We start from the raw sequence: 13,818 nt of genomic DNA on the forward strand, positions 1-13,818 counted from the left end.
ATTATCCCAGAGTGGTTTATGAGTGGGTTATCGGGCCAGAAATCCGGGACGCAGAACTGTAGAGCAGTAACGTAGGCTTCTCAGGAAGAGCAATTCAGTGAACCGAAAACGACGGCGCATAGGCGTTGCTTTGGTTGTCGTATGATGCGCTATCTACGAGATAATGACAACCATGCATGTATATAACCAATCCGGTCGACACCATTTTAGAATAGTAAAGATGTTGGGGTCCAGAAAAATTTGCATAACCAAAATTTCAAGAGGAAAAAATGTCTTCCAACGGCTCCTACATAAGAATTGCACAGCCAAAACTGGAGCTAGCATCAATGCTTCTCAAAGGGAACATTTCTTGAGAGTACTTTAGGTTTTGGTGCAGGGCTCCCTAATGTTACAGTAAAAGGGAGGACTTCCATAGTATTTGCCTAACAATTTTGACTCCTCATGAATTAAGTCAACCATCGGTTTATGACTGGACTGTACTGAACTTCAAACTTCTGAGACTTAAAGAACTTTTGAATAGTACAGTCTAGTACTCTTCCTATTTATCAGCCCCAGCTGCCTACTATGTTTACCGTATTTTAGTTTTCTATGCTGCTATATCGTAATCCATTGTATTATGTATGTCCTTCTTCTTAATAAAGATGCAGAAGCTCTAAACATGAAGACGACGCAAAAGTACCCGACATAAAATTGCCAGTTTCAAAGATGGCAAAACGTAACAATTACTAAAGATGAACACTGAAATTTTGAGAATTAGATCCTGAATTTAAAATCATAAACTCATCAGATGTTAGTTTCTGAAACTATCTGAAACCTTTGACTATTTTTAACGAGATGTCAGCTAGTAGTTGGCAAACCCCTTTTAGACTACCTTCAGAAATGATTACAATGAACGTAATAGTTGTTGTATGAATTTCAAAACTATCTTCACATTTGTCGAAGAAAAAAAAATCTCTCGTTTCATTATAATTTTCACTAAATATAATTACGTTAATATATTTTATTACTATAACTTAGCCGTAGAATATTTTCATTTAATAGTATATCCCTATTTCATATTAATCATTATTAAATTTATTTTCTTTGTCAAAAAATGCACAATTTCAAATTGATTTAATATTTGTTATTTATACGAAAGACATTTTTTTTATATCCTCATTTGAATATTTATAAATACATATTATACACATTGCGCGATTTTTTCCTTAATTTGGAATTTATAATTTTTACATATTTTTTGTTTGTTCACGATCCACGATTACTTTTTTTTATCTTTTCGAATATTATTAAATTTAAATTTAGTTAGAACATTATTACAATAATACAAGTTTAGTAAAAATCGAGAGAAATTTTTGTTTTAAATATATTTCGTTCACATATAAGAGAATTGGAAGTGAAAATTAAAATTTGTGTATAAAAGTCTTCGATAGCAAACGTAGAAAAAAATAGATACAAATGAAATAGTAAATTAAAATTATAATTTTATTTTTTGTTTTTCGAATATTTCATGTACAATGTGTGCGCCTTATACTTTTCGCGTGATTACTATTCAGTTGGGGTCTATTTTTTGTGGTTTATCGGTTCGCAGTGAAATGTTATTGTTTTTAGTGTTTTATTGAGCATTGTTGAGGCTGAAGATGCTTTATTTAGTTGGCTTGTATGAACTAGCGGAAAACCGAATTTTGGTTAGTTATCGGCAATGGCGTAGTAATTTTTAACTTTTTCCGTTGAAATTAAAAATTATTAAAAAAAATATTATATTTTATAATTTACTGAATTTGGATTTTGTTGAACTAAAGGTTTTATTTTTATATTTAGCGAACTCGATATTCGACGGTCTGCTGATATCTGGTCAAGAATAAAGTACCAAAATAAAACCTGCAAAATTAGTTGCCTTTCCTTTAAAAGGACTGGAACCATATGATTGATAACTTTTCCAAAAAAACTATAAATAAATATAATAGGAAAAGATCTGACTATTATTTCAATGATAATTCCATTATTTTCCAAATGAAAATTAGGTCATTAGTGTTCTTCATTTTGGGCGTCCAGCATAGTTGGTATATAATTAGTTTCAAGTAAAGTGAGAGGTGTCTTCCAGTCCTTTCAAATGGAAATAGATAAAAATTATATATGAAAAAAATCAACAGAAATATAATTTTTTTTGTTCATGAATTTGTTTTCATTCAATTTTATTTAATTCTCGTTTCTAGATTTCGTGTTTGTTATTGTTTATGCGTGTTTAGTGTATTTCATCCTCAAAAAGGAATTGTCGCTCTTATTCAATGTGTAGTAGTGTTTGAGAGAAATTTATTCGCATTACTTTAATATTATCTAGTTTATTTGAAAAGGTTTGTTTAAATTTAGTTAATCTTGTGTGTATGTGATCATATATTTTTTTTTTTTTTTGGTTTGACTTTGTCCTTTCAAGTTGTCTTTATTTTTTCTGCTTTCTTTTCATATTTATTTTATTTATTCATTTTAATCATTTAAAAATTTTCGATATTAATTTAATAATTAACAAATTGATTTTATGATAAAACCAATAACAATAACCTCTCTCATATGGCTACGAGACAATAATATGTGGTGCTGAAAATAGTACAGCTATTGTAGCTAATATTGTGAACATTGTGAATATGATAAGGCACAGTCTGTCAACGACCATAGCTGCAAATTTCCAATCATTGGCTATATCATTCTCCTCGTCTTCTTTCCGGAGCTGGTGGATGGGGGAATACATATTTGTTTGTAATATGATTAAGTCATTAGAACTAAAAAAATATAATTCTTAAACGTGTGTCATCTACCATGGTTGTATCTACTCTAAAATTAACATTTGTATAAGAAATTATAAAGTTACATTTTCTCTTTATTTTGGTATCATTTCCTCTTAGGAGAATGGCTCGATGATAAACAGAGTATTGTGAAATATGGAAGATCATAGAAGGATTGTGAAATATATTTGAAAATATAAATATCTTAGAAGAAATTTGCTATTCTACGTAAATATCAAAAATTGTATTTAAAAGATTGAGTTGAGATATGTGTGTAGTCAAAAAATGGTGAAACATTAATAGAAAGAACAACAAACACGAGAATGTGAATACATAGTGAGAAAGTATCATAAATGAAATTGACATTTAAAAAATTTATGCTACATAATTATAGGTAAAATGTCAAATATTTAAAATTTGAACTCACCTGATCGGTTATAAAACGGATTTCCTTTAAAATTAGACTTAATTCATAATCAGTTGATGATCTCATGCACGTATGTTGCGTAACAGCATCAGGCATACGTGTACTACCAATTGGTCCGATGCTACCGTCATCGCCTTGACTACAATATTGGATGAAGAATGGATTATTATATGAGATTGAGAGATATTTGCATGAAATTGGCTTGAATTGTTTTATTAATTTAATTATTGAATATTCATCATAGGTATAAATAGCAAAGGACAAAAATAAAGAAAAAATAAAAACTATACATTTTTATTTATGTCCTCAGCTGAGAGTGAAGACTTTGTGAAGAATCTTCTTATTTGTAAATGAATGTTGGAAGTTCCTTGTTTGTCCAAAAGGCTTCTTATTGAAGTTCAGTGAATATCTATAGTGTTTCGGTAAACACGTGTTCATTTCTTCTACATTTATGAGATTTGAACCCCATTACCCACTACATTCCACATTGGAAAAGCAGAAGTTGGTTCTGGTACCGTAGTCTCAAAGACCGTCTGACGTGCCCTTTTTATGTCACCCTATATATCCGGTGTCCGGATGGCTCAAGTGGTTAGAGCGCTGGGCTCTCGTAGCGGAAGGTCGCGGTTCAAACCTCGCTGGGGGCAGAGGAATTTGTTATCGTGATTGGATGTCGGACACCAGTCGACTCAGCTGTGAATGAGTACCTGAGTCAAATCAGGGTAATAATCTCGGGCGAGCGCAATGCTGACCACATTGCCTCCGACAGTGTACTGTGGTGTACCGTTACGGTCTTGAATGAAGTGCTCTAACACACTTCAAGGCCTTGATCCAATATGGATTGTTGCGCCAACGATTATTATTATATTATATATCTTTTATGTCAAAAAGATAGGTGAAGAGGTTGACATACAACAAACTGCTGCCATTCTTCGATCTTGCGCTCCGATAGACCGGACGACAGTATGGATTTCGTTGACGACCTGACTCGGGAGGCAATATCCGCTAGGTGTTGTGCAGTGGTGAGACTAGGTACTAACTATAGTTTTAACATGGCCCAGTGTTGTTGGATGAAAGGCACTTTGGCTAAACGGGATGTCTCTGGCCACTTAGCTTGGTTAATCGAAAATTACCTCTCAAATAGGCTTTCATTGTACAAGAGATACGACGTGCCGAAAAGATACATTTTGACAGCAGGTGTCCCTTTATATCCCGTACTGAGGCCCCGCTTCTACGTCCTCACGTAGCAGAGGAGACACGAAAAGAGAGATGTGGTTCTTATTTCGCATCGCAGTTAACACAATATTGCGAACATCATGAGGTAATTTGAAAATCGACAGATACATGGGGAAAAACTAGGTTGATATTTTTTGAGAATTGCGGGGTTCTAAGTCCGCATCAATTTGATGCCGGACCGGACCAAATAGGGAGCAACTTACTCCCTCTTTTTAGGGCTTAGCACCCAAACTTTAAAAATATTAGGTGATGACGACTTTACGGTTTCTTACCGGGGCAGGGGAAAATCGTCAGACACTGCCTCACCTCTACCCTGGGAGCAGCGTGACCGAAACGGCTTGCAGATGTTAAGGGCTCCTTCATATAATTTGGAGAATACAACATGACTACGAATTATATTTAGCGCAAATCCGCCCATACTATTGACCAAAGCTTGGCCAGAGCTGAAAATATTTTGTTCTGCGAATTATATGAAGGAGCACTTAACATCTGCGAGCTACTTCGGTCACGCTGCTCCCAGGGCAGAAGTGAGGCAGCGCCTGACGATTTGTTCCTGCCCTGGTAAGACACCGTAAAGCCGTCATCGCCTAATAACTGTGTCGAGTTCATTTTCAATGGAGCGTTTGGACTAAGCACGAGAAGGTTCGTTCGAGAGGTTCGTATCTAGCGAGGATAATGTTTAATATCGGAAGATCAAATTATAGTCCAATGCTACTTATTGCAGAAGTGATGAAGTTCATCCTGCTATACCCAGCTATGGGGGAGTACTGGACAATATTATTGGTAAGAACCGGAGGAGGATGAGTTTGGTTTAGGCCAATCGTACTGGGAGTATGCGGCGCGAATAGGATAGCATTGTGGTAGGTAGTCCGTGTCATTTTGGAAATGATCCATTTGGATCTCCAAACGAATGAGGAGCATTGTCTTATAGAAAGAAGCCAAGCTGGAAATAAATGTTCAGGCGATGGTAGCAACGTTGAAATCATTCCAACAAAGGCCTCTGACTCCATCCCATGTACCTGAAAACTGAAATTGTTTCTTACGAGATACGGCGGTTGTGTGAAGTATTTGCCATACTTTGGATCGGATGGATCTCACGATGGTCCTCAATGTAAACCTACACCAGAGGAACCGAGCTATGTTATGTTTTATTATTCGGGATTCATAATTTCGTAGAGGAGATGCTAAGGTGATCTAAAAGTGCTGGTGTACTTGGTAGGCCGAGAATATACTTCATGAGGAGTAGCCATCTTATTTACTCCTGGCCTAACTTTAATTTTTGCCTTCTAGTCAACACGTCAAAGGGTAGTATATGTCCCAGGGCGAAACGTGGATTGGTACCCACAATGGAGCATAAAACCTGGGAAACGCCTACTGAATCAACAACAACAGCTCTACTACCAAACCCTATCTCCACCTCCACAACAGGAGCCTCGGGCTGGACGGATAATACAATGGCGAATCCGGCAACGATAACAGAATAATGATTTGCGCATTTTTTCATGGAACCCTTGGAGCCTGTCATCATACTTGGTCAATCATACTTGGGGATTTTAACAACTAAGTAGGAACGGAGCCCGTATTTAGGCGATACGTTCAATCCTATGGCTTACATCAAAATGCAGATGAAAACGGAGTGCAGATTATTCAGTTAGCAGTGTCACACAAAATGGTTGTTAGAAGTACCTGGTTTGCGCGGAAAGCTGTCCACAAACAAACGTGGACCTCTCCAGACAGGACCACTTTCAACCAAATTGACCACGTGTTGATCGAACGTCGCCACCTCTCAGCCTTGATGAATGCCAGAACATATAGAGGGGGGGGGGCAATATAGACTCGGATCACTATCTCGTTGGCATGGTTCTCCGGGCTGTAATAACGATACCAACCAGAATCCCCTTTGACAATCAGGTGAGAGTTAACACTGAAGCCATCCACTGCATAGCCCTCCACAACACCTATAAGGGTGAAATGGGTGTCGCAATAACCGCAGTCAACAGAGGTCCTGGAGATGAAGCATCAACAAATGATCTTCACATTTACCTGAAGAAGCCGCGAACAGAGTCGGAGCGGTTGGTTTGACGATGAGTGTAAGCGGAACGAAAGAATGCTGAATATCGAGTAATTTTGCATTCTCAAAGAACGCGAGCGCACGTGGATACTTATCACGAACTCTGTCGAGGGGAGAAGCGACCTCGCAGACGGAAAAAGAAACCCTGGGAGAACCAATAGGTCTGTAAACTCGATAAGTACAGAGACGCAGCGCAGTGCAGCAATTATCGAATTATCACGTTGCTGAGTACTATTTATAAGATATTCTCCATTTCGTTGCTAGGTCGGATAGCCCCAACATCATTACTCCATACCAAAGAGGCTTCACTTCAGGCAAATCATGGATCGGATTTTTTCTCAGCGGCAAACGATGGAAAAACTGTTGGAATATGGACATCAGTTACACCATCTTTTCATCGACCTCAAGGCCGCCTATAATAGCATAGTCAGGGTAAAACTGTATATGGCCATGAGAAAATTCGGTATCCTGAACAAATTGATAAGACTCAGTAGGCTGACCCTGACCAAACATAGAGGAGAAGATGAGTGAGAGAGTTAACGGGGATTTTTAGGAATGGGCAAGTGAGTTTTCGGCCGAAAATGTCCAACAACCGCAATGGCTTAGAATGCCAAATTTGACTCATGGGGCATCACATGTTCTAGGTGCCTAAAGGAGTAGAACAGACGGATGAAATTCGACCCTTAGTAGATCCATGCTCATTCAAGTAAAAGCCTCCGAGACCGAATAAAATCCGGCTCAATAGATTACGGTGGGAGGGTCACTTAACCCGTATGGATGAGGATGATCCAGCCCGGAAAGTCTATAAGGGCAATATCTATGGTAGGAAAAGAAGACGAGGTAGACCCTTCCTAAGATGGTGCGATGGCGTAGGTCAGGACGCCAGAGAGCTTTTAGAGATATCGAATTGGTGGACCTCGGCGCAAAACCGGGATATCTGGAGTTCCTTATTAAGGCAGGCCTAGACCGAATACCGGTTGTTGCGCCATTGATGATGATGATATTTTCCGTAACGACACTGTCAACATGAAAGCTGGTGGGCATGCGTTCGTTTCTAAATCGGTTATCGAATACCTGAGGATGATGATTGATATTAAACTTATTCAGTACCTAAACCACACGTATCAACTTGTAGTCGAAACCACTGCGGCACTTGCAAGAAAATTGACTTGTCAAGATATTGTCAGAGATTGCTCTAGGTGGAGTGATCAGATCCATTCTGTTAAACACGCCGTGTAGGCGAAGACGTCTGCAAGTTTCCAGAGACGGAAGCATGTGAGTTTAGATTACCGTTTGCTGGGTCTAAAGATCTGTACTATTTGGAGAGCCACATCGAATGAGACAGAGATCGAATTCTCGAAAGGTCAGTGGAGTGGAATCACCTGAGTAGGGGCGGGAAGACTAACTAACATATATCCCAATTTCGCACCAGACATGGTAGTTACCACAGACAATATCGGTGCCGCTTTTGACTGGATGGTTCCGCAAATAGTCTCGACTGTGGCGACATACCAGAGGAGCCAGAGCATGTAATATCTGAGACTCGTGATCGTGAGAGGGAATCTGAGCCAGACGCTGGAAACCTGTGTAAACTTAGAAATTATTGTCACGGAAACACATATATCGAAGACGAGCTGGCTAGCAATTGCTTTCGCAATGGTAAAAACAGAGAATGAGCTATTGAAGGGGGCAAGCCGAAAGAGGCAGAAGCACAAGGAGCCGCCTCTGCTTCGGAAGTAACGCCTAATTTGGCTGGAGAGATTGAAGGTGGCTTTAAGTGTATGCGTCTGCCCTAGCTTCGATTTTCGTGCAGATTTGCTGGAGCGCACAGCCACGTATAAATAAAAAAATCATGAGTGTACGAGAACTTGAATTATACCTAGAAGATGTGATATTGATTCACCTTTATACATAGTATAGTCATAAGTTCTGTCAGTCAAACAAATCTTTATTTCTCACGAAGTAATAAACCAAATCAATCGAAAAGTACACCAATAGAAAAGGGCAACATAGAGCTTTCAAACGAACATTTATTTAAAATGGTCGCCGCTAGCAGCTATATAGGCCCGAAGTCTGTGAGACCATGCATCGATCGCTTCACGCACGGTATGAAGCGGCATTTCTCGAGCTGCACGCACGATGTTGGTGTTCAAACTCTCTAAATCAATGGAAGTTCGAACGCAGCTAGTCTCGTCTAACCTAGCCCAAAGGCTGTAGTCCACAGGGCTCAAATCTGGGCTGCCTGAAACCCATTCATCCGCGGTTGTGAAGTCAGGAAAATGCGCTGCTAACTACTGCTGAATTATCTTGACTTTGTGAGCCGGGGTCGAGTCCTGCTGGAAGCACCACGGCTCTCCAGCGAATAGAGATGCACTCAATGGATCGACTACATCCCCTAAGATCATTTCGTACACGCTCGCATTGGTTTTGACGCCGGGCTCGCAGAAATGAATATCAGTTACTCCGTGATATGAGACGCCCCACCATACCATGACAGAAGTTGGATGGTGACGATGTTGGACTTTGGACTCGTGGCTTTGGCTTCATAACAATTGTGAGCATATACTCGATAATTTTTCCTCGATGGTAACAATTTTTTCATCAGAAAATTGAATTTTGCGATATTTTTTACCGGGAAGTCGTTACAGAAGAGCAGTATATCGAGTTCGCCGTATTTGCTTCAGTTTTGGCGTTAACATATGGCTAAAGCACCGCCGGTATGCACCGAGACCGAGATCTTCTCGTAAAATACGACTCATGCTATGAGTTGGAACACCCATTTCCAGCGATATTCGTTTCTGCTCACGCACAGCATGCACGACATTCGGGCGACGTACAGAGCGCGGACGCCCCTCCCGCGGCCTGTCAATCAGATTAGCTGTTTCGCGGTATCGAGCTAATGTCCTAAAATTGAGTCGTTTGTTTACCGGTAGCTTTTTTAAAAAACTATGAATCTTTTTCGGCGTATTCTCACGTTAGTGCAACGCAATAATCGCGATTCTTTTTTCTTAGTTATCGAACTTCATCATGTTGTCGTTCACGCGCTACTGACCTTCGGAACGTGAAAGTCTGACGGAAGTGGGGTATGGTTAGGTAATCTCCGTGTGCAGTGTTACCAGTTTCGGCGGCCCAGCATTTCTCGCAATACGTATCGACTGGCTGAACTTATGGCTATACTATGTATAAGATCACATTGTTTAAATCTTTATGGGTTATGTTAGATATATTGAAAATTTTGTCTGCACTGGAGAGTCAGTAACACTTATTTAAAGCATTATTCAAATCAACGTTGGAAAGACTTCTACAAATGAAGTGATGAACATTGTTTAAGGTGATAGAGGCAATAAAATTCCTATGTCTAAGCACAACAGTTTAGACCTTGTTAACTTGATTGTCTTTAGTTTCTGGTGTAATCTAATTTGCTTAAATATAGTATTAAAAGCCAACTAAATCGAACTCATAATAATGGAGAAGTTTACCCATATTTCCCAATAAATATCAAGTTATTGGTATTATTTTTCTGGTATGGTTTAAACTATATTATCACTGTGCTCTCAAAAAGTTACTTTCAATTTTTAAAGCTACGGTAAAATTAAATTAAAATTATCCATTTATATATATATATATAATTCTACACATTCGTTCATACCCATATAGAGTCCTATAAAAAGCAGGATTATGTGGCAGTGTTCCTCCTGGGGTAATTGGTCTGCAATTTCTAAAATCATCGTCAATATCTAAAACATTAGCTAGTAGTGACTTTGAGGATCTGCAAATATACAACAACAATAATATTAGAAATATTGTATCTGAAATATCAAATTGAATATTATATTTATGGGTTATTGCCATTTGGGACCCGACATTTCGACTTCCTGCCGATTTTACTAATGAATCTTTCAGTTCATTGTTTTACTCTATAAATTATCAATTATGGACTTTTGCAATTGTACCTCTCTTTCAATTCAACATCTGATATAATCTGATGTTTACGTTCCGATGATGTATCCGAACACGGTGTCGGTGGAAATTGTAAGCTAAATGTCCTGCCCGGTCTACTCATACGCAGTATGCACGGCAACCAATACAAAAACACTACACGTATCTGTGAATGGAGTTAAATTGAAAAAAAGATATTTTATATAAAAATCAGATAATTGAATGAAAGTGCAAGGGACAGTTCATTATTTTAAATATTAATTTGTTGAAATTGCTTTTTTGTTGACACAGAATGGTTTGGAGTGGATAGCAACATGGTTATCGGAATAAAATCTGCACTATTGACTCTCCCATCTAAATAATGGTAGTAATGAACCATCCGTGCCTTGAATTTTGGAACGTATTTTTTATGATTCTGAAATTCAGAAGCCCACTTCTGGGTATAGATATCAAAAGCAACCTAAAAACAACGTCTCGTCTACATAGCTCTACCCTCCGTCAACGTTTTGTTGATTATCAACCATTAGCACTGTGACGAACATCATCCTCTCATATCTATATATTTTATTGAGGTTGCTGGGAGTCCTGAGTCCGCACCTACTTGATGAGGGATCGCACCATGGAAGTAAGTTGCTTCCCAAGTGGCCCAGTCCGTCATCAAGTAGGTGCGGACTCAGGACTCCCAGCATCCTCAACAAGAAATTCACTTCGCCCTGGTTTAGGTCTGAACGTACGACGAATTTCAGTTCAATATAATTCTTACTCATGACGTGTACGTTACTTTAGGTCACGCTGCTCCCAGGGCAGAGGTGAGGCAGCGTCTGATGAGTTGCCTCTGCCCTGAACGAAACCGTCAGTCAACTTTTTTTCTCATATATGTGCTGAGATCAGATCTTGAGACAAAGTCATATGAACTGAATGCAATGACCCCGAAGAAGTAGAGGTCTATGCGAACGGGAGTGTCTGGACGATCAATTCTTGGCTTTAAGACTTCGGGCTGAAGGACGCGGAACACAAAGCTGAGTTGGTACTTTCCACAAAGAGACCGACCCAGATAATTGTTCAGGTTTGCAATGGTGTGCATATGGGTCGCTCTTAGTCATCACTGAAAGCTTATTCAGCGGAAAGCAGCGAACATTAGGTCAATATTAGCAAGGGTGCTTCCAAATAAAGGCGGCCCGAAACACAGCCGGCGATTAGCTTTATCGCGAGCTGTTAGCTCATTTCTTTTCTACGCGGCACTAGTGTTGGCATCAGCGAAACATGCGCTGCTTGCCGGACAACATCTTATGAGGAAACATGTGTAATAGCGGGAATTTTTTGGATATTTTAGCCGAAGAGGCTAACCGCTTATATGAGAACCAGGAAGCGAGCCTAGGGATATGAGCTGAGCAAATGAAGTCTTTGCATGTCAAAAGTATGGACTGGGAGAATAACAGTCAATAGACACACAGACGTATCCTAAACATATGGGGGGATGGGGACTATACGAATCTACGGCGGGACGAGTTATGATTTGGCTCAGTTCTTAAGTGGGCATGGTGGGTATAGGCAGCACCTCTATAGGTTCGGCTTGGATGGGAGACTTCCTGTGCGAAGTTGCCAAGTCTCACATTAAACGTGTTCCCAGAGTACAGATATGATGATGAGCGCAGAAATCGTGGTACGATGTACATGGAAAGCCGTTTCCACCAAACCAAGTGAACGTGGGAGAAACACCTTTGATCCATAACCAACAAGTACCAAAAGAAAATAACTTACGGTGAAGGGTCTCGGAATCTCAGCACTGGTAGCTTTTGGAGATGAGTAAGTTCCTCTACCGAGGGCACCGTCCTTGGTACAGGCGAAAGCATGCGATAAGCGGTCCCTTCCGTGTACCGTTCTGGAATACTAGCTCCATAAAGAAAAAAATACTACCAACTTGCGTGGTATAAGTAAACACCTGCGCTTACAGAGGAAAATGTTGTAGAAATCTACTCGTTGAAGGCAAGAACAAGAAAGCCGCTACAAGCAATTAGGTGAATAGGCGAGCATCGATTCCTAGAGCAGAGCTTATAGGGTAGCTGCTGAACTCAAGTGAAAATGGTAGTCGCAAATGAGCTTTGTGGTATTGAGTAATGAGTACTTTGTTTCTGCGACAAATAAAGAGTGTTGTACTAAGGCTCGGGGTCATATTAGTGGGAGAGTTTCCCTTGGTAACTACATAGCAAATTCCGTGAGTATACCAGCGAATCAGAAATAACAAAGCGCCAGATTTGGAGAGAGTTTGAAGTAAAGTTATGAAAGTTACATACATTTGACCATTTTTCCATCGACTTGGTTGTGCCGGCTAATCTTATTTCAGCACTTAGGGCGCACTTAGTTTCGTCATTATATGGGCTACTGTACTATTTACTGCACACCGTAGGAAAGTTATTGGAACATGCAGATGTGGAGGGTACAGAAGGCCTATGAGAATATAAGTACGGGTTCAGAGTGACAAAGTCCACGCAATAAACAACATCATCGACTGAAAATATTTTTGTTTTTGAGAATTGTGGGGCGCTAAGTGAGCATCAACTTAATACTGGACCAGACCAAATGGGGAGCAACTTACTCCCTCTTTTTTGGACCACGGACCCCTCGTTTAGGGCTTAGCACCGAAACTTTCTAAAGCCGTCATAGCCTAATTTTTTAACATCATCGACCTCAACAGAAATATTATTAAAGGAGCACGAAGGAATATAATAGCAGATGCAGGAGGTATTACTTAGGCACCTCCGCTGATAAGCATAAGGTGGATGTAGGGAATTTGAATCTGGAAAACCACAAGACAAAAGTATAGTAAGTAAATTCACGGTATTTGTGGACAAACGGATAGAAAATAACCCACTTCAAAGCGAACTGGTGAAATAGCGGAAAGAGGATGACCTACCTGAAGGAGACTTTATCAAAGTAGTTTATAGGGCCCAAAAAATAAGGCGAAAAAGGGTCAAAGGAAACAACTGGCTGCGCTGTCAGAGACTCATCCATGCAAAGGCAAGGAGGCTACAAATCAAAAGTCAAAAACGGAAAAGACGAGGAAACGAACAGGGACTAGACCGTTTGCTCACTTCCGACGGAACGCAAGACGTTTGCAGAAGTTCTTAGTGAAATCCGCTATTGGATGAAGCCCGAAGAGAACGGACCAGAAGTGCCTTCCATACGGAAAAGAAAGAATGACGGAGTCCTCCTCGAACTAGGCCCGAAAACGATTAGCAAGAGAACGTTCTGCGAAGCGGTAAAGGCGTTACTGTAGGAGACGGCTCTTGTTTCTAGTCTAGAGCCTATGCGCTCTCTAGAAACCCGAAATCTTGACTGCCTCACATAAAACGTCCAAGTGAAGGGGGCCA

The 13,818-nt window shown here is 39.8% G+C and overlaps 1 protein-coding gene across 1 annotated transcript in view; it reads right to left on the bottom strand.

The window, feature by feature from the left end:
- Nucleotides 1-2,537: 2,537 nt before the first annotated feature.
- LOC119652263 (neuronal acetylcholine receptor subunit alpha-7-like) overlaps nucleotides 2,538-13,818 on the bottom strand; it is a 222,585-nt gene continuing 211,304 nt past the window's right edge. Inside the window, exons 10-13 of the mRNA XM_038056244.1 lie at nucleotides 10,462-10,613; nucleotides 10,158-10,277; nucleotides 3,205-3,343; nucleotides 2,538-2,722 (exon numbers count right to left, since the gene is read on the bottom strand). Coding sequence (XP_037912172.1) covers nucleotides 2,570-2,722; nucleotides 3,205-3,343; nucleotides 10,158-10,277; nucleotides 10,462-10,613 — 564 coding nt within the window. The 3' untranslated portion in view covers nucleotides 2,538-2,569. The remainder of the gene's footprint in view (nucleotides 2,723-3,204; nucleotides 3,344-10,157; nucleotides 10,278-10,461; nucleotides 10,614-13,818) is intronic.

The sequence above is a fragment of the Hermetia illucens genome, chromosome 3, assembly GCF_905115235.1.
Source record: "Hermetia illucens chromosome 3, iHerIll2.2.curated.20191125, whole genome shotgun sequence".
In the NCBI taxonomy this organism is placed as follows: Eukaryota; Metazoa; Arthropoda; class Insecta; order Diptera; family Stratiomyidae; genus Hermetia; species Hermetia illucens.